This window comes from Phascolarctos cinereus, unplaced genomic scaffold (genome assembly GCF_003287225.1).
Source record: "Phascolarctos cinereus isolate Bilbo 61053 unplaced genomic scaffold, phaCin_HiC Scaffold_1;HRSCAF=81, whole genome shotgun sequence".
Lineage (NCBI taxonomy): Eukaryota > Metazoa > Chordata > Mammalia > Diprotodontia > Phascolarctidae > Phascolarctos > Phascolarctos cinereus.
In genome coordinates, this window is record NW_027555514.1 from 46,528,279 (window position 1) to 46,554,401 (window position 26,123).

Sequence of the window (26,123 nt, forward strand, 5' to 3'; positions counted from 1 at the left end):
ATGTCTGAAGACACCATCACCTCCTCCCTAAGCCTAACTCTTCTTTATGATAAATATCTACAGTTCCTACAAGTGAGCCTCTTACAGCATTGTTTTTCTACTCTTCTCACCATCCTAGTTCCCATCAGGACAAATTCCAGCCTGTAAATATTCTCCTAATGTAGGGACTTCATCAATACCTCATTGTGGTATGAAGGCTATCCTGGGTTCTCAAAGTCCTGGCCTGCATTGTGGAAATCTGGAAGATCCTACCAAGCAAGACATATAGAGCTGGTGATGGGCATGATGCCTGTTGTCAGAGGACAAGCCGTAGGACACAGCTGGTGCTTAATACATGCTTAGGCTATCTTACAGGTCTGTCATCATCAGGTTGGGCTCAGAGGAAGGAATTTTATTGTTGTTGTTCAGTTGTACCCAACTCTTCATGACCCCATTTGGGGTTTTCTTGGCAGAGATACTGGAATGGTTTTGCCAATTCCCTCTCTAGCTCGCTTTAAAGATGAGGAAACTGAGGCAAACAGGGTTAAGTGACTTGCCCAGGGTCACATAACTAGTAAGTGTCTGAGGCCAGATTTGAACTCAGGAAGATGAGTCCTCCTGACTCCAGACCTAGCACTCTGTGCACTATGGCACCACCTAGCCGTCCCTATGAATTTTTCTAGCTTACAAAAATCATTTTACTAAGATGGTCAGCTTATCTTATCAGAGTTGTATCAGAGCTCCAAGCTGCAACTAGTAGATGGAGTACCCACACTGAGTAAATTAAAGATGTTTGAATTAACAAAGTATTATGATTATTGATAATATCTAGCATTCACATAATTATTTTTTGCTATTATGGCTATTATGGCTAATAATAATACGTTTTGCAAGACTTCCCATGTATAACTGATATCATATTGCTTTCCTTCTCAATGGATAGGGGAGAAGTTGGAAGCAGGGAGAGAATTGGGAATGCAAAATTTTAAAAAATGAATGGCAAAATAAAGCATAATTTTTTTTTAAAAAAAAACTTTTTCAGGTAGCTTCCCAAAGTTCCTCATTTGTATATAACTACAAAGCAGTCATTTTATAAGCATATAAGGGCTTCGTAGCATGAGACAGAAGAACTGAAGACTATAAGAGTTTATACAGTATCTTAAGCTATAAACAAGGTTTTCTTTACATGTTTACATAAACGCTAGATTTTTTAAATCAACAATTAAGGTATTAAAGGTTTTTATGAAAGATTTTATTATCATCAATAATTAAAGTTTTAAAGGGTTGGTTTACAGGATGCTTTAAAAATATTATCTTATTTGATCCTTACAACAAACCTAGGCAGTAGGTGCTATTATTATCCCCATTTTGCAGAAGAGAAAACTGAGGCAGACACAAGTAAAGTGACTTACTTGTCCAGGGTCACACAGCTAGTAATTTGCTAAGGCTGCATTTGAATTCAGGTCTCCCTAACTCAAGGTCCAGCGCTCTCTACCCACTGAGCAACCTACCTGTCGTAATAGTTTTGTAAATGCCTTTGTAAAGTGCTTAACATTTTTATCTCATTGGAGTCCCAAAACAACTCTGCAAGGTAGGTGTTATTATTGTCCCCATTTCACAGATAGGGAAACTGAGGCAGACACCGGTTAAGGAACTTGCCCAGGGTTACAAGAGTTCAGCAGGATCTGAACTCAAGTCTTTGGGACTCAATCCTCTGCACTACCAGTTGGTGAATCTTCAAATAGAAGACAGAAACAAAGACCCCAAACTGTTACTTTAAAGGAAAACAATTCAAAACACATTGATCAAATGAGTATAAATTTTATTCAGGAAACACAATTCTTCCCTAGAAATTTCCAGTGCAAATAAATCAAAAAATACTTGAGGCAAAATCAAATCCTCGGGGTGTGTGCTTTATTGTTCTATTACCATGATCAGTGATAGCAAACATTCATAGGGCGCCCACAGGGTGCAAGACCTTGTAGAGGCAATAGGCACTACAGGGGTTTATGTCATTGCTGGGTAGGCTTGGTACTTTCCCACAGGGAGCTCATGATTTTAATTTACAAGGCAACAAATAAAACCAGCCTTAACAATTAACATATACGCGTGCACATGTGCACGCATACACACACACCACACACACACACACACACACACACACACACACACGGGCACGCACACAATTTTCCAATCAGTAATTTCCAACTAGACCAGATTCATTAGGTTCTATAAAAAGTCAAGATTCCAAGAAGATGGTCCTTCTGAAGGCATCATGGACCATCCAGCCTTCACGATGAACTGACCACCTTCTAGGACTCCTTTGACGAGGACAGGGGTCCATCGAGCACAGGCTTGTCCACCATTTCCACAAAACATTTCTCCTCGAAATTACATGGAGATCTCTCCAGTTCCAGCACAGTGATGTTGTTCGGGGCAGAGGTGACCAGGATGTGTCTTGGAACATACAGAGTGACCTGGGGGCCCCGAGCTGGCCAATACCGGCCAAGATTGAAGCCATTGACCCATACCTGTCCCTGCAAGAGAGAGAATGGACATCGTCAAAGTCCACCCAAAAAGGTAAACAGCTTTGGAAGAGGAGATGCTGCTGGTGATAAGGGTCTATCAGTCCTATCAGTCATCATGGCCATCTCTCTGTGCACCCAAATGCACTTCTTTCTTTTGAACGCAGGTCTGACAGGTCCACATGAAGAAGAACTCCAGCAGCGCACCCAGGCCGTGAGAAAGGAATCCTGCTGATGGCAAAGGCATCTAAGCTATACCACTGAAAAATAAGAGTTACCCTGAAGTTACCTCGACTTCAGAGAAACAAAGATGGTTCGTGGCCAACCTCAGCAGCCACCAGGTGCCAATACAAGGCCCAGAGAAGAGGACTGACTCTAAACTACTCCCTGTGTCCTGGGGACTGTCCTTAAATGCTCCTCTGCCTTTTCTGTGCCCAAAGAGACCAGGGGTTCTACCTCCTAGGAAGACCGAGTCAAACTTTCTGACTTAGAAAACATTTTTATTTCCCGTTCTCTCTACCTAAAAGAGCTCACAGGCCATACATTTATAAAAGAGAGCCATACATTATCTCGTTTAAACAACAAGACAGCCCTGTGAAGCAAGGCTGATAAGTATTATAATCCCCATTTTACAGACAAGGAAAACTGAGGCTCAGTACGATTCAGTGACTTGCCCACAGACAAACTCCTAGAAAAAAAAGCCATCCATGTCCATTGCTTCCCCTTCCTCTCCTTCCACTTATTCCCAGTCCTTTGCATCAGGCTTTTGACCTTATCAGTCAACTGAAGCTGTCCCCTCCAAGGTTACCAAGGTCATTTCAAATGCTAAATTTTAAGGATAAAATTGGGCAGCTAGGTGGCACAGGGTGCCAGGCTTAGAGTCAGGATGACCTGAATTTAAATCCAGCCTTGCACCCTTACTAGCTGTGTGACCCTGGGCAAGTCACTTAACTGTCATTTGCTCAGTTTCCTAATCCTTACAGTGGGGGTGGGGATAATAACAGCACCTGCCTGCCACGGTAGCTGTGAGAATCCAATGGCATATGATTTGTAAAGAAGCTCTTAGCAGGGTGCCTAACAGTCAGCAGGCACTATGTAACTACCAATTACTGTATTATCCTTACATCCAATGGCCTTTCTCATCCTTCACGGCAAGAATTTAACACTGTTTACCGCCTCCCGCTGGTTAGTCCACTCTCCCTAAGTCTGCGAAACAATGCCTATTCCTGACTATCCTCCCACCAGACTGATCTTTAATGATGAGGGTAGCATTTATGCGGCATCTTAAGATCTCTGAAGGCAATTTACACGTTGTCAATGCATTAGATTTCCAGTTTCCTTTGCTGTCCTTTCTTCCAAGGACAGGCTTTCTATGCTTTCTCTTCTCTCTTTATACCCTTTCTGTAGGGCAGGTATCCTTATCCTGCGGTCCATGAACCTGATTTAAAAATATTTAAACTATTTCAACATAGTTTGTTTACTTTGTAATCCTGGTAAAATGCACTTAAAAACATAACTCAGAGAAAAGGTCCACAGGCATCACCAAATGAGTTCATTATTCAACAAACGGTAAGTAAGTAGCCCTGTTGATCAATCAGCTAGCTTGGGTTCAATGATCATTTCCATGCTGATAACTCCCACATCTATATATCTGGCTCTGGGCTCTTTCCTGAATCTCATGTCACCAGCTTTTCAATACCTCCAAATGGATGTCCTGTTGGCATCTCAGACTCAACATGTCCAAAAGAGAATTTCTTATATTTCCTCATAAGCTTTTCTCCGTCAATGTTTCCCTATGTCTATTGAGGGCACCACCATATTTCCAGTTACCTAGGTTTGCAATCTCAGACATCCTTAACTCTTTCCCTCTCCTTCCCCCTCCATTTAATCAATTGCTAAAACTCTATTGATTCCACTACCCCCAACTGAATGTTTTCCATCCCCATCTTCCTCCTCCTCTCCATCCACAGCCATATAGCTGGGCCCAGAATCTCATCACCTCTCACCATGACTTGCACAACAATCTCCTAAAAGTACTCTTGGCTTCCAATCTCTCCCCTTCCCATCTTTTCTCAGCACAACTAATAAAACGATCTTTCTAAAGCTCAAGCATCATCTTGGTTGGCTCTCCCCTGAACAAACCCTTCAGTGGACTTCCTAATGCCACCAGCATAAAACACAAACTGCCCATTGACAGTCCTTCACAATCTGGCTCCAACCTCCCCTAAAAGGTCCATTTCATTTTACTCTTCATCACACAATATGCGCTCCATTTACCTCCCTGCTATGTCCCCCAACTTGGTTCTTCCAGTTCCCATCACTGGCCCCCATGCCTGGAAAGCTCTCCTCGCTCAGCTCTCCTATTTAGAATCTGGCATTCTTCATCACTCAGCTCAGATGCCACCTTGTACAGGAAGCAAGCCCCTCCTAATCTCCCTGGTGAGCAGCGCTCTCTCATTCCTGCAATTACTGTGTCCATAACTGTCTATGTTGCAATCTCCAAAAGAATGGGAGTGCCTCGAGCTTCTCATTCTCTCTATATAGCATAGGCCCCGTGCTTCATACATAATAATCTTTTTTTTTTATTATTTATTTAGTTTTAGTTTTCAACATTCACTTCTGTAAGATTTTGAGTTCCAAATTTTTTCCCCATCTCTCCCCTCCCCTCCCCCACCCCAAGACAGTATGCAATTTTATACAGGCTCTACATATACATTCATATTGAACCTATTTTCACACTAGTCATGTTGTAAAGATGAATTAGAACCAATGGGATAAACCACAAGAAAGAAGAAACAAACAAAAAAAAGAGAGCAAATAATATACTTTGATCTGCATTAAGACTCCATATCTCTTAATAAAAGCTTGTTGGGTAGCTAGTATCAGAGGCAGGCCTCAAATCCAGTTTTCTCCAAAGTCCAGATTGTGGATTCTTTCTCCCAGGAGCAGAAGGTGTGGAAGGGTTGCCATCTGCAACCTGGGCAAGGAGCTGGGGCGAGAGGAGGGGATGGGGTGGGGTGGTACACCTCTCAAAATACCAAATATCGCCATGGTTACCTGTCCTAGGAGAGTCAATGATCACATCATTTACGTGTCAGTGGGGACTGAGAAACCAGTGATTAGAAACTGGCTGTTGAGTCTCAGTCATTTAGAAAAAAAAAAAGGTTAGTTTCACAGTTTGAGGATTCTGAGAAGTATCTGTATTGCTTCTGCAGGAGGACATGCTATCTTGATCCATGCTGAAAAGGTGTGCATACTAAAAGCTTTTATCACTTTAGAAATCTGCCGGTGGCTTGTTTTTGCAGTAGTAGGGGGTGGAGGTGCAAGGGAGAAAGAACACTCACCCCACTTTTTCGGTCAAGAGGAAAAGAGTTCTGTGAAGGGAGGTTCAGAGACCACAATGAGGGGCTTCTTCTCAGGGTTACAATGAAGACTTTGCTTTAGCCTATGTCTTCAGCATCACCACAGGCCAGGCTGGCTGGCCAAGGGTAGAGTCTGTGTCTGGCATCTGATCTCCCCCGTTTTCGGTGACCATATAAGCTTTAGAGCTGGAAGGGTCCTTAGAGAACATACCTCAGATGAGAACTGAGGGTCAGGTTTTGGAAGGACCTGTACAGGGTCATACAGGTAGCAAGCAGCCTCTCTAGACAGATCCAGTGCAGACACACATGTAGACATGCCCTCTGGCAGTCTGGTGAATAATGCGTTGAAATGCATGAAATAAAATACACAAGATCACAAAGGAAACCAATTATATTGAAGGAAAGATGGATTTTCTTCTCATCTCACTTCATGGATCTCCTGAAATCTATCCATGGATCCAACGGGTCCACTGACCCCAATTAGGATTGCAAAGGACACCAATACATTTATCAAAAATACATATACATACATAGACACACATACACACTCACACACACATATACACATATATGCATACATACATATATTTTAAAAGCAAGTTCACAGGGATTCCAGACCCCTGGTTTAGAAATAAGATCCCTGAGACATGACTCAGGTTTCTAATTCACCTGTGTGACCTTGGGCCAGTCACTTCCCCTCTGGATGCCAGAGTGTCAGTCGAAAAGCATCTATAAAGAACTTACTACATATTAGGCACTGTGTCTGTAGTCAGTGACTGAGATAAGTCCAAGTCTTACAGAACAAATCTTTTTATTAAGGGGATTTGTTCTGTGAAGTTTGGATTCAGTCAAAGGGCTACACTTGAGGGCCTAGAGGGCCACATGTGGCCTGGAGGCCACAGGTTCCCCACTCCTGGGTGCCTCAGTTTCTTCACTGGTAAAAGTAGATTGGATGAGATGATTTCAGCCAGTGATATATCTAAGGAACAGCTGGTTCTTAATTTTCTCTGCATGACTCTTCCTGCAAGGAGGCATTCCAATACAGCGTAAGCCCTGCGCTAAGACTTTTGGGACACCCTGTATTTATTGATTAATTTTTTTTTTATTCCACAGGTATAATAAACTTCAGCCACCATTCAGCTGTTCAAATGAATGTTAATTCCAGGAAATATCTGACCTACTTCTTGGCTGATAAAGTGTATGGTTTTTTAAAGTCTGCTAGCTCATAGAATCTGAGACTTGGAAGGGAACTCAGAGCCCATCTAATCCCACCCATGGCCAAGCAAGTATCCCTTTACATCACACCTAAGAAGGGCTCTTTAAGCCTGAGCCGGAAGACCTCTTGTGAGGAAGAGGGACCCAGTACCTGAGGAGGCAACCCCCTTCTACTCTAAATGTTAGAAAGTGTTCTTGACATTGAGTCTGAATGTGCCTCTCTGCAATTTCCACTCAGTGTTCTCCTCCCAATTCTCCTCCTGATAGCTGGAAGAAATGTCTCTTCCAAACCACCTGAATCACCTCCTCTAACGCTTCTCTCTTTCAAACCAAAGACACTCAGTTTTTCCATCTGACCCTCATATGGTATGATCAAGACCCTTCACTATCTTACATGTCCTCCTCTGGATACTCCTATTAACATCTTTCCTAAAATACATTGTTCAGAATTGTAAACAATACTCCACAAGAGGGGCTAAAGAGGGTGTAGAGCTCAGCAAAATTAAAAATTAGCACCTTTCTAGGCCCAGATACTATGTCTGTCCACGGATACTGAGTTAGTTTTACTGACTACCGTATAGTATCTCCCCAAAGTCTCAGTGCTTATAACCACACCATGGGACATGTTGATCTGTGATCCTGGGTAAGCCACCTAACAATTATAAATTGAAAAGTAGGTGCCAATCCACACTGTCACCAGGAGTTTCAGGCCAGGCATCAAGAGGGCCAAAGACGAAAGATGCTACCCACCTCCTGCCAAAGCAGTAATGACTCAAGATGCAGAATGAGACATACATTTTTGGACAGTCCGGGAGATTTGCTTTGCTTGATTAAGCAATATCTGCCAAAAGTTTTCCCTTTCTCTCTTTTTTCCTCTCTCTCTCTTTCAAGGTGGGGTAGGAATGCAAGAGGTAGAAGAGAGAAAATAAATGCTTGTTAATTGAAAAATATTTAAAAATTTTTTTTAAATAGAGGTCGTTTCCTCAGCAGGAGTGAAAAACCAGTGAAAATCACAGGAGGTCTGAGTTTTTAAAAATCACACTACTGATTCACATTCAATCTGAAATCCACTAAACCCACCAGATCTAACCACATCTTTCCCATCCTTCACTTGAGAAGCTGATTTTTGTGAGTCTAACTATAAGACTTTCCATTTACATCCTGTACATGCATGTGGACACTCATATACGTGTGCATATATACATATACACATACACATGGAAATATGTGCATACATATGTATGAACAGCCATGTGTTTTTGGATATATATTGTGTATACTTTAGGTGTTTTATATATATATTTATATATTCCCGTATAAATATATACATATATATTTATGCATACCCATTTATATAAATATAAATATATATTATATATAATACATACATATGTGTATAGCCTTCTAAATACACATTTCTGTCTGCACACACACCCATGCATACACATATACATGTATGCACAAAGATGTAGTATACACCTATGTATTGTATACATGTTTATGTTGCAGAATACATGCAAACATTTGTTTTGCATGTACATGCATGTATACAAACCTAATGTACACATACACATATATACCCAAAACACATATGGATATCCATGCCTATGTATGCACATGTGCACAAAGATAGACCAAACATGTGTGTGTACGTGTGCACTGACATGTATGTGCATGTGTGCACTGATATATATATAGAGATCACTTACTTTATGTGTCTATACACATATATTAACATAAATGTAGCTCAGATTCTTAAAATCTGCTCATTCTTATGATCCAGCCAATAGCTCAGTAATGTTCAGATTCCTTAAGAGTCTAGCCAATATGGCGGATGTTCTAATAAACCTTGTCTTTGGCTGAAAAAACAAGCCAAAACATAAATGTACATATACAGCCAAAATCCATGTAGATATTCATCCATATGTATGCATATATACACAGATATCATAAATAGAGGTACACTGTGTATGTGTGTATATATGTGTGTACATGGATGCATATAAACATATGTACTTTATATATTTATACACATACTATTCATGCTTAATTATATATATGAATTCATATACACACACATATGTACACATACCACACAAATTCTTATGTAGTTATACATACACACACATACACACACACAGAGATAAATATTCCCCCCTCCTAGAATGGAAATCCCATGAAAGCCTCAGGGCCTATGCTATCTCATTTTTGCCTCACACACTGCTCTGCCCACAGCTGAACTGAACTTTATCTGGCCTAAGCTAAGACAAAGAGTCATCCGATGACGGTAGTAGTTCTTTGCCAAGCATGAGAACCCACAAACAGAGGGCTCCCAAGGCCTCCACCTGCTAAGCCAAGCTTTATCTCCCCGATCTGAAATGCTGATTGTAAAGATAAGCTGGAAAAGCACCAATTGTGTGGGCAGACGCTGGTAACACTTTTTTATCTCCTTCCTGGCCAAACTTCCTTTCACAGATCATCACCTGCCTCATGAAAAATGGGGAGTTTGAAAAGAAATTCTGGATAAAAAGAATCTGGACGGAGATACTGCTGGAGAACGAGTGCTGCTGCATCTGGGGTCACAGCGCCTGGGTTCAAGACTGGGTTCTGGCATTAACTACCTACCTGTGGGATCTCAGGCCATCACATCACCCAGCTAGGCCTCTGTTTTCTCATCTGTGAAATAAGGAGGCTGGATTCCAGGACCTCTGAGGTCGCTCCCAACTCTAAATCCATGCTTCTCAAAAATGCTGGCCTTTCTGAAGAGGTGATGATTTCACCCTTCCTGAGGGTGAAATCTGCTTGCCTCTGCGCAATGAAACAAGTGCTAAGTGCCACAGAATGGCTACTGGTGGGGGGACTAACGGTGCCACAGGCAGCTGAGGAAAGACAAAATCACCGGCAACCTCCAAAGAGTGAATCAAAAAACATTTTAGTAGCAAGAACTGCTATTTTTTCCAGTTTAATCATCCATGTAAATCTTAGCCTTCATTTTTCTCTCGCTGCTCATCCTTATCAGTTATTTCATTCATTAAATCAAAGTCATTTTTGTAGACCCATAGTGGCTGCTGAAGATGGGGGTGGTGGGGCAGGACAGGGATGGACCAGAATAGAGGAAGTGGCAGTGAGAGGATTGGGTGTGACCAGTGCTTAGAGGATAAATGGCCAAATATATGCATCCCAGGATGACACATTCAGAGTCATAGAAGTTTATAAATAAAACGGATTTCAGAGGCCACTTGGTCTAACCCCTCTCTTCTACTTCTTAGTTTTACACAGTCAAAAATGCTTAACTATTAAATCCACACTCATAGGATAAAAGCAAAGCCTGTCCCAGGGGAGGCAACATTAAACATCCTTATCATATTCTTATCTCACTTAATATTGCAATCACGTAATTTCTCGTTCTTTAAATCAAGGGTTCTTAACCATTTTTGTATCCTGGTGGTCAAAGGCCGAATCAACAAGCATTTTTTAACTACGTGACCTAAGCACTGTGCTAAGTATTAGCAGTCTGATAAAACCTATGGATTTCTTCTCAGAATGCTGCTTTTTTTTTTAAGAAATTCATATCTGAGGGAAATGCTAAATTTCAGTCTGAATTTAGTAAAAAGTAAAATGTATTTTTTTCTCATCTAAGTTCAAGGATTCCCTCAGAATCTCGCTGTGGACACCAGGTTAAGAATCTCAGCTTTTCAGTAATCAGTAAAACAATTTGGTACTAATTACAAAAATAGACGCTGATCAGTGGGACAGATTAAGCACAAAATATACAGAAGCAAATAAGCCCAGAAATCAGTGTCTGGCAAACCCAAAAATCTCAGCTACTGGGGCAAGAACTCACTGTTCAACAAAAACTTGGGAAAACTAGAAAGCAGTCTGACAGAAGCAAGATATAGACCAATGGATAGGTAGGTAGGTAGATAGACAGAAAGACAGACAGACAGGAGACCAATATCTCTCAAACCCCAAATACATGACTTCGATATCAAGAGTAATATTATAAATGAAGTACAGTATCAATGAAGAAATTATCTGTTAGATCCATAGATGGGGAAGATATCACGACCGAACAAGAGATAGGGAGGTTCGTAGAAGGTAAAAATGGACAATATGATTATATAAAATTAAAAAGTTTCTGCACAAATAAAACCAAACACTGCTAAAATGGTGAAAAAAAATGAAGGTAAATGGGGAAAAAATTGTAGCAAGTTTCTCTGATAAAGGTCTCATTTCTAAAAAAATCTAGGGAACTGATTTAAATTCATATGAATGAGACATTCCTCAACTGACAGATGGTGAAAGGATATAAAGAGGCAGTTTTCATAGGAATAAATCCAAACTACCAATAGCCATATGGAAAAAATGCTCTGGACCACTAATAACTAGAGAAATGATATTTAAAATACCTCCAAGATCAGCAAAACTGACCAAAAAGGAAAATGACCAGTGTTGGAGGGGCTATGGGAAAACAAGTATATTCATACACTGTTGGTAGAACTGGGAACTGATCTAGCCATTCTGGAAAGCAATTTGGAACTGTGCCCCAAAGTCACTAAAATGTGTATACCCTTTGACCCTGCAAGACCACTGCTTAGTCTATATCCTGAAGAGGTCAAAGAAAGAGAAAAAAGACCCATACGTACAAAAATATTGATAGCATCTATGTTTATGGCGGCAAAGAACTCAAGATTCTGAGGAGATGCCCATCAACTACAATCTACATTGTTATGGAATATCATTGTGCTATAAGAAATGAATGACAAAGAGAATGGTTTTAGAGAACCAAACGAAGACGTGCACGAACGGATGCAGAGTGAAGCGAGCAGAGCCAGGAGAACAATGTATACAGTAGCAATTTTGTGAACACTTGGAACGCAACACAATAACCAACCACAACGCCAGAGGAAACCTGTTACCGCCTCCTGATAGAGACGCGACAGACGCAGAAGAGCCCAAGACAAATTTTTTTTAAGGGGAGGGGGGATGATGGGGGACGAAGGAAGGATGTGACGTGGCCAATGCAGGAATTTGTTTTGCTTGACTATATATGTTTGTAACAAGGGTTTCAGTGGGAATAGGAGGGGAAACAATGCAGATCTGAAAATAAAGTAAAATTTAATTTTAAAAGGAATCTCTGACAACATATACAGATCCCAAAGACTACGTATGGGGACTTTTGTTTAAACAGAAAGCACCCAAGCCCCAAGTTGATCATACCTTGGTCCAATTGGGAAACTGGATATAGGTGTCCTGAGGCAAGTCGGGAATTCCAGTAGGAATGGACAACTGACCAACATAAAAAGATGGGAGAGTCGAGTTGGAAGGACTCTTCCTGAATGCTGCATCACTGCTCAGATAACACTGCAGTGCGTCCTCCATATCCAGTGGGAAAATTAACCAGTCTTTGAGCGTGACTGACCCAAGGGTTAAATTGTAAATCAGACCCTAAAGAAAAAATCAGAGGGAAAAACAAAAAAACAAAGAAAGAAAGGACAAGTCAAAGTCTCCAAGTCACATGACTGAATCCATATGCAAGATGTCCTGTGAGATAAATTGGAATTTCTGTGTGGTGCAATGGCCAGAGACAACCTTGAAGCCAGGAAGACTTGAGTTTAAGTGTTGCTTCTGGTGCACACTGGCTGTCTGACCTTTAAGTTTCTTAACCTTAAGTCTTCTGGGCACTTCTCTAGAACCATATGATGTCAAGGCTGCTGACCTGCAATGGTGGGTAGAGGGAGCCTGCTCCTCTGGAAGCCCACTCAGCCAACAACATCACAGGTCCACTCTCTATCCCTTAAAGAATCTAGAGCCAACTATGTTCCTTTCGTGAAGGAGGCACTCAATAAACATACCAATCAATCATCCAATATTCAACATCTGTCTGGTTTTGTACTATGTGATATCAGTCAACCAACAGGCAATTTGTTAAGCGTCTCTTACGCATTTAGGCACTGCGCTAAAGGCAAACAGTCTGTACCCTCTGGAAACAACATGTGTCTATGTTTACACACAGACACACATAAATATATTCAAAATAAATACAACATATACAAAAATAAAGATTAGAAACAATATATACATAAAATGTATATATAAATATATGCACAAGGATATATATAGATATATTATGTCATATATTATGTTGTATATAACAGATAAGAGTACAAATGTAAATATATATTTCTAACTATAATAGAAACAAAAAGACATACAAATATGAACAAAATGAATGAAATATATAAGTAAATACATATGAACAAAATATGTAATTCTATTTTAAGTATAATATATACTTCTGTCTGTAAGTATATTATAAATGTTATGTTTATAAATATTACAATAGAAACTAAAATAATAAAATACATAATACAAACATGAATATATGTGAAAATTAATAAAAAGCGGTTTGGGGAGGAAGAGATGTGGCCCCTGGTGGTTTAGGAAAGAAAATTTAAGTACTTAAGTCTTGAAGTGAAACCAGGGGATTCAAGGAAAGAAGAGAGAACATTCCAGATACGGAGCACAGCCAGTGAAAAGATATGGAGACGGGAGATAGAGCACAGTGTTGAAGGAATGTCTTTTTGGAAGGAGATTTTGCTTCCAAATTACCCTCTCCCCTTTTCCTTGGCACCCTAATGGCAGGATAGGAATCCCTGCAAAAAGTCTGGAGTGTGCTTCTCAAAGGGTCAGAGGTGAGAACTGCCAACAGTGACCCCACCCCCTCTTCCCCCACCAAAAATGCAGCTAGCATCCCCAGTATATGACGCTTCCATCCTGTCCTCTTTCACCCCTGCCTGGGATTCTTTCTTTCCTCACCTCCACCTCTTAGTCCCTTACTCTTAGGGAGCTAGGAAGCCCTAGGTTCCATAGTTTCTTGGCAGAGATACTGGAGGGGTTTGCCATTTCTTTCTCCAGCTCATTTTACAGATGAAGAAACTGAGGCAAACGGGTTTAAGTGACTTGCTCAAGATCACACAGCTAGTGTCTGAGGCTGGATTTGAACTCAGATCTTCTTGATTCCAGGCTCTGAGCTCTATCCACTGTACCACCTAGATGCCCAGCTTTCTTTCTTTCTAGGAGTGGATATATAAACATCTCTAGGTCCTTAATAAATGTTTGTTACTATTGTGATGTAAGAAATGATGAACAGGCTGACTTCAGAAAAACCTGGAAAGACTTATATGGTCTGATGCTGAGTGAAGTGAGCAGAACCAAGAGAATGGTGTACACAATAACAGCCACGTTGTACGATGACTAATATTGATAAACTGAACCCTTCCCAGCATTACAAGGATCTAAGACATCTCCAGAGGCCTCGTGATGGAAAATGCTATCCACATCCAAAGAAAGAACTATGGAAGTTGAATTGCTATTTTTTTTTCTCTTCTGTTGAGTTTTGTTTCCTCTTTCTGGTGGTTCCTCCTATTGGTTCTAATTCTTCCTTACAACATCATTAATATGAAAATATGTTTAATAGGAATATAAATGTATAGCCTATATTAGATTGTGCACCATCTTGGGGAGGGTGGTGGGGAAGAAAGGGGAGAAAAATTTTAAACTCAAAAACATATGGAAGTGATTGTTGATAAATCAAAATAAATTAATAAAATAAATAAAGCAAATAAATAGATGGATAAATAAGTGAACAAATAAATAAATAGATAAATCAATGAATGAATGAATGAATTAAAAAAATGATTGTTGATTGATTTCTCCGTAGTTATTTGTGTTCCCCTCCCACGCCTGGAATCACTTTCTATTTCCTGATCTGTATACATGCTTTATACACCTAGGGTTGGATTTGCAAAATCATCTAGATGTGGGAGAATTCTGTTTTAGAGCTGAACCGAGTTAGCTAGCCTGGAGCTGAGCTTGGGTTTTGCTGGAACCAAGATGACTTTCCATTCACTCAAAGACTGACAGGACCCAGAGAAGCCATTAAGGGGCTTATTTCTGAGTCTCAACACCTGAAATGGGCTCTCCCGGATTTTGTCCCAATCTGAAATCCTATCTTTATGCCCATTCCAGCTTGTGACAAAAAACATGGTGGTCCATGCTCTCCTGGATTTTGTCCCAATCTGAATTCCTGTCCTTATGGCCACTCCAGTTGTTGACAAAAAACATGGTGGTCCATGCTCTACTGGATTTTGTCCCAATCCGAATTCTTGTCCTTATGGCCACCCTAGCTTTTGATAAAACATGGTGGGCCTCAGGACATTTGTTTGGCTCTCTAATGACTGGAGTTGAGGGTCATGAGGTTGGCAGGACACCCTGGCTATCCCAAGATTGCTCAGCATTAAAGAAATAACCTACCCTCTAAATCAGATAAGCACTACCCTTCTTTGCAGGGTTGACTTGGGGAACATCTGTTTTTGCCACATTGAAAGTGTTTTGTTTCTGAAATTTTTATTTTGTCCTTGAGATAATGGGAAAGTTGAACAGCGGATACAGAATGCCCAACTTGTTATTGAGTTAAATACTAGGGTGGAAGGAAGCAAAGGGAGGAAGCCGGTCCACTGTGGTTGGGTTTGCCTGCACCAGCTCACGTATTCTACCTGAAAAACACGTGGCTTTCCTGAGTTGCTTAACAAAGCTTCCTTTTCTGTTGCTCTGTGAGGCACCTCGACTCAGTGCTTAAAAGGCTGGTTTATAATCAAGAAGGCCTGGGTTCAAATCCTGCCTCAGACATTTTCTTGCTGTGTAATTGTGGGCAAGTCACTCATCCTCTGAGGTCTCATCATTTGTGCGATGAAGATGATAACAGCATCTATCTCATACGGTGGGTAAGAGGGTCAAATGCATATCAAATGCTTTGTGAACCTTTAATTATTAAAACGATAAAGCTCTTTACAATGCTTAGCGAGCTCTATAAAGGTGAGTTCCAACAGTCTGGCGAGCTATACTCCTGGAGATGCGCTTCATGCTTTGTGTTTGCTTTTCCCCTGCCCCTGGCATGGTACCTAGCATATAGATATGAATCATTCCCATCAACTTTAAAATGCCATAGAAACATGAGGTAGTTATATTACTTTTACTAATAAATACAGCATATTCAGTGCACAAGGCATTTTGGATTTGGGAAGATGAATAAGCTAGTCCCTGCCCTTGAGCTGACAGGCAAGACATAGAAAAAGTAATTATTATCGGGGGCAGCTAGGTGGCACAGTGGATAGAGCACCATCCCTGAAGTCAGGAGTACCTGAGTTCAAATCCGGTCTCAGACCAAACACTTGACACTTACTAGCTGTGTGACCCTGGGCAAGTCACTTAACCCCAAATGCCTCAAAAAAAAAAAAAGTATTATCTCAAGCAGAATGTGCTAGGTGCCTCATGGTGATGAAATGAGAATTCTGAGGAGGGAGAGATCACAAAAATAAGAACCAGAGCTTCTATTTTGGAATGTGTGAGTGTGTGTGTGAATGTGTGTATGTGTGTGCGTGTGTGTGTGTGTGTTGTAGGGGAGGTGGATCACAAGGGGTCTCCTTTGCAAATTTTAGATCAGAGATTTGAAACTCTACACAGAGCTAGTCTTCTAATCTTCAGGGCCATGGGCACCTTCTCTGGGCTTCAGGTCCCTCCTCTGTAAAATGAGGGAGGTCTGGCTTGAAGTAATATATCTATTGTCCTTTGACCCATTCCATAAATCTGAGAACACCGCTAGGATTTCTGTTGGGGTGGACTTCATTATGCCTCGGAACTCTGCCTCTGAGGCTGCACTCTGGCGTAAAAGTGGCTTAAAGGTGGCTAGCAGGGTACAGAGGAAAGAACTATGCACACGAAGCCAGAGGAAACCGTGGTAATCCACCTCTGACACATTAGATTGAGTAAGTGACTTAACCTCTCAAGGTCTCAACTTCCTTACCACTGAAATGAAAGGCTCGTACTCCATGCCTTTCACAGCCCCTTCCATCTCCAAATAAATGATCATCTTTCCACTATCATTTACTATAACATGCCCTTCACTAGGCTGAAATCAGGAAACAATGTCATGTTGACTGACTGGGGATGCAAAATATGACATAGATTTTTTGATCCTGGCCGATATTTGGTGACTATTTTTGTAGTCTATGTTTGCTACAAGAGTTTTTCTTTCTTCCTTTTTTCAAAGAAAAATGAGGGTGAGGAGAGAATAGAATTTTGTTCATTGAAAATATTATACTTAATTTTAAAAAGGAAACAATGTTATGTTCAAATGAAACATTTTCCAAATACTTTCAGAATGAAAAGAATGGAATTTTAGCTATATATTAGTTCATGGAGCCATTTTGTCATATTACTTGTCTTTCATTTGGCTTAATGGATAGAAGACTGGTGTTAGGAAGACATAGGTTCAAATCTGGATTCTGACACACATTGGCTGTGTGATCCTGAGATATGGATTTAAACTACAGAGAAGGCACTAACCTGCATTATTAGTAGAGGATACTTGCTCATTTAATCATTCCCTATGCCACTGAAATCACACATATGCAGGATAATCTCTTTATCCTCATCTGCCCCCATTACTATCCTCATCCTGATGTGGATGTGGCCCTGGGGTGTGGGTGGAAGGCTATGACAGCTCTGGCTGGCTCTTCCAAGAGGCAAAGGTTTCCAGTAAGTACATGACCAGCACCGGGGACCAGCCTCACTAAAGACAGGAGGCTCATTACCAGACAGCTAGTTGCCAGGTAATGAATGTTTTGACCATGGCAACCCAAGAAACTCTGTCCCTACCTGTCAAGTACAAGTACATCTGAGTGATGACTCACTGTAGCCTTGAACCTCCTGGAATGCTAACACTGTGTGGATAGGTCTGCAGAGCTTCTGTGATTGTGACTGTGTCATACACTAGATTCTAAAGGCAAAAACAGTCACAAGAATTGGGTAATGAAAGACCCACTGTAGCTACTCAGTCATTCATTCAGTCAATAAACACTTACTAAGCACCTAATATGATGGGCCAGGTACTAAGTGCTAAGTGCCACAAAATTCCTGAGATGACTGAAAGGTTCTTCTCTGAATGCCTTGAATGACCAAACAAGTTCCTCAAATGACCGCCCCAACCCAACTTTAAGATTACCTTAAAGTCATCAATTTTGCTTCCAAAGTTGACCCTCCCCAGGTTTTCTACAAGCAAGTCCAGAGTATCACCAGCTTCCCCAGTTATATTGATAGAGAACACTTTGTTTCTCTCCAGAATTCCTTGGGGAACCTACAAATTCAATGTCAAATAAGAAAGAACTCAGTCACAAAGATAAGGAAACACTGAGAAAGAATAAATACGACAAAATCTCAACAGGGTTTAAAAAACATGTACTTTGGAAGCCAATTCTTACCCCATTCACAGAAACATAGGCACGGTCATGGACTCCATTGAGGGAAGAAAGGCTCACTGGTTCACTGCAATTTTTAGGAAGTGTTGTTCGGTATAGCACGAAGCCAAAATACTAGAGTAAAGGGAGGGAAAATCAATAAATCCTCTAACTAATTTTAAGTGAACACTGAGTCATATGTGTTGTAAAAGCAGCCAACAATAAGCATTTATTGAGCACTAATTATATACTAGGCACTGAATTTACAGATAAAAAAGTTAAATAGTTCCTGTCCTCAAGGCACTTACATTCTACAGGGGATACAACATGTCCACACATGGGTATATATGAGTAAGCCCAATTGTGGCATCTCCAGTTTTCATGGGGAGACCAACAGTTTATCCAAAATCTTTATATTTTCCTTGGGCACTCTCTTCTATTATATTGAGGTTCAACTTGACTTTGGAATACAGCTGTCTTACCTGTTTAGTGCGAAAGGTTCTTTATATGGCAAGTTTAGGAATTAAAAACAGAAGAGGCAAGGAAAATGAGCTACTCTAGAAGTTCCGATAGACAGCCTGAGTTATACAAAAACACAAGCCAATTCCCAGTTGATAAATGGTCAAAGGATAATGCTGCCCTGAAGCCAACTTCACATATGAATAGGCAGTTCTCAAAAGAAGGCAAACTATTGACAACTCATGAAAAAATGCTCCAAATCACTAAGAACGTTGTTGTTTTTCAGTCATTTCAGTCACGTCTGACTCTTCATGGGCCCATTTAAGGTTTTCTTGGTAAAGGTCCTAGAGTGTTGTGCGATTTCCTTCTCCAGTTCATTTTACAAATAAGGAAACTGAGGCAAACAGGGAAAGTGACTTGGCCAGGGTCACACAGCTAGTAAGTGTCTGAGGCCAGATTTGAAATCAGGAAGATGAGTCTTCCTGACTACAGTGCTGGCACTCTACTGGGCCACCTAGCTACCCCTCACTAAGAACGAGACAAATCCAAATTAAAATAACTGAGGTTCTACCTCATACCTATAAGATTGGCAAAGATGCCAAAAAACAAAAATGATCACTGCTATAAAGGATATGAGAGGATGGGCACAATAATGGCATACTGGAGGAGGTATAAATAGGTCCAGACATTCGGGAAAGCAATTTGAAACTATATCCAAGAAGTCAATGAACTCTGCACCCCTTCTGGCCTAGCAATGTCCCTATTTAGCCTAGACCCCAAAGAGATCTGAAAAGAGGAAAAGGGCCTATGTAAATAAAATATTCATAGCAGTCCATCTCATTATAGCAGAAAGCTGGGAAGCCAAGGGGATGCCCGTCAATTGAGAACCAGCTAGACAAATGATGGCGTACAAAAGGAATGGGATATTATAGTGCTCTGAGAAATGATCAAAGGGATGGTTTCGTGAAAACCCAGGCAGGAACCAAGAGAACAGTGTATACAATAACATTATAAAGAAAAACTTTGAAAGACTAAGAACTCTGATCGATACAAAGAATAACTCTGACTCTGGAGGACTGATGATGAATTAGAGTATTCACCTCTAGGCAGACAATCGACTCAAGAGTTCAGGATTAGACGTATGCTTCTGGACATGGCTGATAAAAGAATCTGTTTTGTTAAAGACTGTGCTTATTTATTTATTATTAAGGAGTGAAAGGGGCCAGGGAGGCAGTGATAGCGTTGCTTCCAAAAGGGAAGAAAAAAATAAAAGGGCAATGAAATATTCTTTAAAAACACACAGAAGAGGGCAGAAGGATGTTCCAAAGAGGACACACAGTTAAGTAGGTGGTGTTGAAACTACCAAGTTACATTAGTTGTACATAAAATTGAGATTCATAACGTCATATGTAATCCTGTTTTTCTTCTTCTTTGCATAAGGAAAAGTCCATGTTTGTAGAAGTTTGTCAAGCTCATAAAATTAATTAGGAAGCTAGGGATTCTATGAGACTGAGGTGAGGAAGGAAAGCATTCTAGGCACGGGAAATGGGATGTGGAAAGGGATGGTGTGGAATGAATTGGCAAGTAGAACATGAGAGGAGGAAGCGAAGGAGGAAAGGGAAGGAGAAGGTAAGTGGCAAAGGGAAAGAAGAAAGGAAGGAGGGAAGGGCAGGAGAAGGGAAGGAAGAAGAGAGGAAGGGAATAAACAAATAAAGGAAAAGAGGAAGAGGAAAGAAGAAAGAATAGGGGAGTGGGAAAGGGAAAAAAGAAGGGAAGAAGGGAAGGACAGGAGAAGGGAAGGAGGAAGAGGGAAGAAGGAAGGGAAGAAGGAGAAGAAGCAAACCCTCTCCTTTGAAAGCTACGGTCTTGTGATGACTTCGTTATACAGGGTGTGCCAAACTCTAATAGCTTAAAATGGCATTTTCTGGACATTTCATATTCATATGAAAAAGCATTTATACATGATCTAGTTCAACAGCAAAGGGCAGAAAACAAACCTCCAAATAATCACCTCCCCCCAGAACTCCAAACACTCCTAAAATGAATGAACATTTCCTTCTAGACCAGGAGTTCTTAACTGTTTTTGTGGCATGGACTCCTTGGACAGTCTGGTGAGATCTATGAACATCTCCTCAAAATAACATTTTAGAATGCATAAGATAACATACGCAGGATTATAGTCTTCAAAAAAATAAAAAACAGCTCCTTGGCCCAAAGGTAAAGAACCTCCATTGCCCTAGAAAATCCTCTTCTCATATTTGCAAGACATCAAAATGAGATGTCAAGACTCATCAAAAAATGAGACGTCAACACTCAGACGTCACCGAGGCAGAGAAACGTCTAGAGGTGCTTCTGACACAGGAGAGGAAGATGCCTCGATACCTGCAAAGCCATAACCAAGTCCTGAGGCAGAGAGGGGAAGTCCCTTCAGTGTCTGCGGCAGAAGGCACAGGAACTGACTGTGCTAAGGACTGCTTTTAATCTTTTTTTTCATTTCTTACTTAACTCAATCCTACAAATTATATATATATAAAAGTATCTACTACATTTAAGGCATGGCGCTAGGTATCAGGGGAAATAAGAAAGAAGAGACGTCACAGATTTAGAACCGGAAGGGACCTCAGAGCTCATCTAATCTAACAACTTTATTTGACAAAAGGGGAAACTGAGGCCCAGAGAGGTAAGGCAATTTGCCCAAGTTCACCTAGGGAATAAGAACTTACATCCAAGTCTGCTGACTTCAAATCAAACGTGTGTGTGTGTTTGGTTTTTTTAACCACCCCCAGATACGTCCTCCTACCCCCTAGTTTTGTATTTTTGTGCCCACTTGGAACTAGCCTTTTTTTGCTATATAGGTCCCGCTGATTTCAAATGTCTAGGTTAAGTGACAGATAAAACCATCCCATGGGAGCTTCCTTTTTTCTCTAAAAATCAAAAAGTATTACAGTTTTATAGGAAAAGACCTGGGCTTGGCATGGTGTGTGCCTCATATTAGAAGCTGTTTTTTTATATGTGTGTGTGTGTGTGTGTGTGTGTGTGTGTGTATGTGTGTGTGTGTGTGTGTATGTGTGTGTGTGTAAAATGTATACACACACACACACACACATATATTTTAGGCAACTGGGGTTAAGTGACTTGCCCAGGGTCACACAGCTAGTAAGTATCAAGTGTTTGGTCTGAAGCTGGATTTGAACTCAGGTCCCTCTAACTTCAGGGCCGGCGCTCTATCTACTGAGCCACCATGTTTTATATTTTTCCAAGTGTGTTCAGGCACATCACCTCCCCTGACCCTCACAAGGAAAGGAGGGCAAGTATTTTACCAATGGGGAAACTGACAAGGGGTTAAGTCAGACCACCAAGAAATGGCAGATCTAGGGCTAGAATGCTACTCAGACTCAGAACTCAGGGAAAACAGGGAAGGGCCCACCTCCCCAACTCCAGAGTCTTTTTCGGAATAAAGTCAATGATGTGAAGATACCAAGAAATGGTCAACAGCATTGAACCAACACACAAGGCTTTACTATTATTCCCAGAGCTCAATCTCTTCCTGGAAGAAGGTGAAAAAAACTAGAGTTCCTACCCATCCCCATTGCCTTGCCGCCTCTAGACACATCCAGGTTGGGAAGATTCACTTTTCCCCATTGCCGCTAAGTAAAGTATATATAGCAGCCAGGTGGTTCAGGAGTCAGGAAGACTTGACTTCAAATTGGGCCCTAGACACAAGCTGTGTGACCCTGGGCAAGTTACTTAACCTCTATTTGCCTCAGTTTCCTCAACTATAAAAGGGGGATAATAACAGCACCTACTTCACAGGGTTTTTGAGGGGAAGAAATGAAATAATACAGTGCTATAAAAATCTCTGTTACTGGGGGGGCCTGTAGATCACTTGAGTTTGAAGTTCTGACCTATAGATGAGCTAAAGCCAATCAGGTGTCCTCATTAAGTCTGGCACCAATATGTTAAGCCCTCAAGAAACAGGAAGCCATCAAGCTGCCCAAGGAGGAGGCAAATGGGCCCAGATCAGATAAAGATGAGGTGCCAACCAGTGCTGGGATGGGTCTGTGAGGGGCTGCTCTACTTCCAGCTTGCATGAGATAGGAGGACTCATCTCACACACACACAAAAAAAAGCTAGCACAGCATCTTGAACAGAGTAACCATTTACTAAATGCTTGATTACCTGACTGAATGATATAAAACAAAGAGAAATGGGTTCACTTATAGTTATTTCTAGTGTCATGGAAGATATCTTACGTGGAGTCCGTTACTGGATTGGGTCTACCATTGCGCTTTCAACCTAGGTAAGAGAGGAAGACCCAAGGTTGGGGAAGGGAGCAGGAAAACTACAAGTAGAAACAGTTTAGGAGAAAGATGATGAGATTGATTTTAGACTATCAAGTTTAGGGAATCAATGGATAATATATCTATGTCTAGCACGGAGATGTCTGGCAGGAAAATGGAGATCATGGAACAAAATTAGGGAAAGAGAATGGAACTGCACGTACTTTTTTAGGAATTACCTGCCCATAGGGGACAAGTGAAGCTGTAGGAATAGATGAGATTGTCCTGGAAAATGAATGTAGTAAAAGAAGAAGGCCAAGGACCAAGCCTTGGGGAATGCTCATGTGAACAAGACTAAAAAAAAAAGGAAGAGGAGAATCAAGAGGGCAGGCAGGACCATGGAAGCCAAGGAATGAGAAATCCGCATGAAGGAAGCAGGGGCAGACAGAATCAAATGCTATGGAGAGGTTATAGAGGATGCAACTTGAAAATAAGTCCAATGGCCACTGGAAGGTGAGAAGGAGGTTTCAGAAGAGTGACGGGGATGGAGGCCAGACTCCTGGGGTTGAGAAGCGGGTAGGAAGTGAGAAAGTGGAGGATGCAAGTCTAGACTGCTCTACCTAGAATCTCCCCAGTGGAGGGGAGCAGAGATGATACCATGAGGGAGTAGGAGGGTCAAGGGAAGGGTTTGGGTTTTTTATTTTGTTTTGGTTTTTTGCTTTTATGACAGGAGAGACTTGAGCATTAAAAATTTTTTTAATTAAAATTTTTTTAGGCACAGAGGGAGAAACCATTACAGAGGGAGAGAATGAAAATGAGAAAAATAATGTGCAATGGGGGAAGTTACTAGAGAGGCCAGACGGGATGGGATCAAGAGTACAAGTGGGAGGGTTGATTTGGAAAGGAAGAAAGGCACCTCATCCTCTGAGACCAGCAGGAAAGAAAAGAATATGAATGAAAACAGAAAAAAGGTTGAGGTCTCCAATAAGCATAGAGAAGAGCATGCTGGGTAGAGCTGGGGGCTTGAGGAGAGAGGGTTGGAGTTGCCATTGTGTAAAGCATGATGAAATCAAACAATAATGGATTTAAGGCTAGAAGGCCACTGAGTCCAATCTCTTCATTTTACAGGTAAGACTACTGAGGCCCATTTGCCCAAGATCACACAGGTGGTAACAAAGGTGGAATTTGAACCCAACTCTTGTGGCTCTAAATCCGTCACTTTTCCCACTGTACCCAGAGACATAACTAAAGAACTGCCATACCTAGTTGAGCTGAGTTAGCATGAATTTATAGTGGATCCAGTCAGCAGATTCCTGACTTCCTCTAGCAGTATTCATTGTCTTTGGAGTAAGAAACAAGAAAGCAAATGACAGTATAAGGACCAGAGAGCAAGAGATTTGATGCATAGTAAAAATGCTAATTAAAGGATCAAACATGTGAAGAGAGGGCAGTGGAATCAGGACGAGATCATAAAATGGGAGAAAATGGAGGCATCAGAGTACCGGAGGAAATGATAAGGAAAAGAGCAGGTTTGGGAGGAGTGTAGAGATGGGAGTGGTAGAAGGCCAGAAGACCATAGTAATGAAGGAGGAACTCAAAGTTCAGTGTCTTGAAGATGGGAAGAGATAGTGAGGTCTAATATATCACCCCTCCTTAATGATGGCTGGGGGTCATGGGAATTGACAAGGCCAATGACCTGAGAAGTGAGAGTAGAAGATGTCCTTCATATGAAGAGTGAAGTCACTAAAGATGATGGCAAGAATTGGGGTGAAGAGGAAGACTGTGGCCAAAAATCATCACCTGAGAGCCACTGATTTGGGACTAAGCCTCTTAGCCAATTTGGTCCTTGGAAAACATATACACAACCTGTCCCTAGGCTACTACTGGAAAGCATTTCCAGTTTGAATTCTGTTAGACATAGCCTTTGAGAACCCAAGGTCACCAATACATCAAGACGAGACACCAGTGAAAGAAGATGCCAGTAGAGACTGGACTTCAATAAGCAAAGAAAAAAAACAAAAACTCTAAGGTACTCAGCCGTATGTGAACAAAAAATGAAATCCTGTAAAAATCCATGATTCCAATTTTGCTGATTTTTTTATCTTCTTCCTCTTTTTTAAAACTTAATTTATTTTTAGTTTTCAATATTCACTTCCACAAGATTTTGAGTTAAAATTTTCTCCCCATCTCCCCATGCATTCTGAATACCCCTTCTCCTAAACTGCCCTCCCTTCTATCTCCCCCCACTTCTCTTATCCCCTTCCGCTTCTATTTTCCTATAGGGCAGGACAGATTTCTATACCCCATTGCCTGTATATCTTATTTCCCAGTTGCATGTGAAAACAATTTTTAACATTTGTTTTTAAAACTCTGGGTTCCAAATTTTCTCCCTCCCTCCCCATCCACTCTCATTGAGAAGTTCTTCCTCTTTTTCTTTAAAAAAAAATTGTTATAAAGAATGGCTCCTGGGAGAAGGGGAATGGTTACAGAGAGAATTTTAAGCAATATAAGAACAAAAAATAAAAATAAAAATTTATTCTGAAAATAAAATCCATACGATTATTTTACCCAAAGTCTTTTTTATCCCTGGTTCCCTATTTAAGCCAAATTCAGATATGGAAAAATGAAGCAATGCAGAAATATATCTCTGCAAAATGGTAATACATTGAAGTGTTATTAATCAGTAATTCTATGGATTGGAAGACGTACCTGTTTCACCTCGACAAATGTCAAGGGGTAAGTGCTATTTATCGGTCCAGCAGGGCACAAAATATCGAGAGTCTCTTCCACTGTATTTACCTGAAAACAAACCAGAAACAGATGCCCAGTCAATGCTCACTGGTCTTCATGTATGCCATCAAAGCCAGTGTTCAAAGACTTTAGTGGATATGAAAAAAATCTCCAAATGCAAAACAACGAGTCACAGAATTCACTCTGCTTCCCAACTATGTTACTAAACCCCACCACCATTCACTAGAAATGTAAATGAAGACAATATTGTCCTAA

General features: G+C 40.9%; 1 protein-coding gene across 3 annotated transcripts in view; it reads right to left on the reverse strand.

The window, feature by feature from the left end:
- Positions 1-1,784: 1,784 nt before the first annotated feature.
- The window catches only part of GLB1 (galactosidase beta 1), a 78,634-nt gene continuing 54,295 nt past the window's right edge, over positions 1,785-26,123 (reverse strand). For 2 of the 3 annotated variants that reach the window (XM_020987397.2, XM_078151759.1), the window contains 5 exons: positions 25,827-25,916; positions 18,403-18,513; positions 18,147-18,278; positions 12,302-12,529; positions 1,785-2,516 (listed from right to left, as the gene is read on the reverse strand). In XM_020987397.2, the coding sequence (XP_020843056.1) occupies positions 2,292-2,516; positions 12,302-12,529; positions 18,147-18,278; positions 18,403-18,513; positions 25,827-25,916 (786 nt within the window). In that variant the 3' untranslated portion in view covers positions 1,785-2,291. The remainder of the gene's footprint in view (positions 2,517-12,301; positions 12,530-18,146; positions 18,279-18,402; positions 18,514-25,826; positions 25,917-26,123) is intronic. The other variant, XM_078151757.1, reaches the window with a different exon arrangement.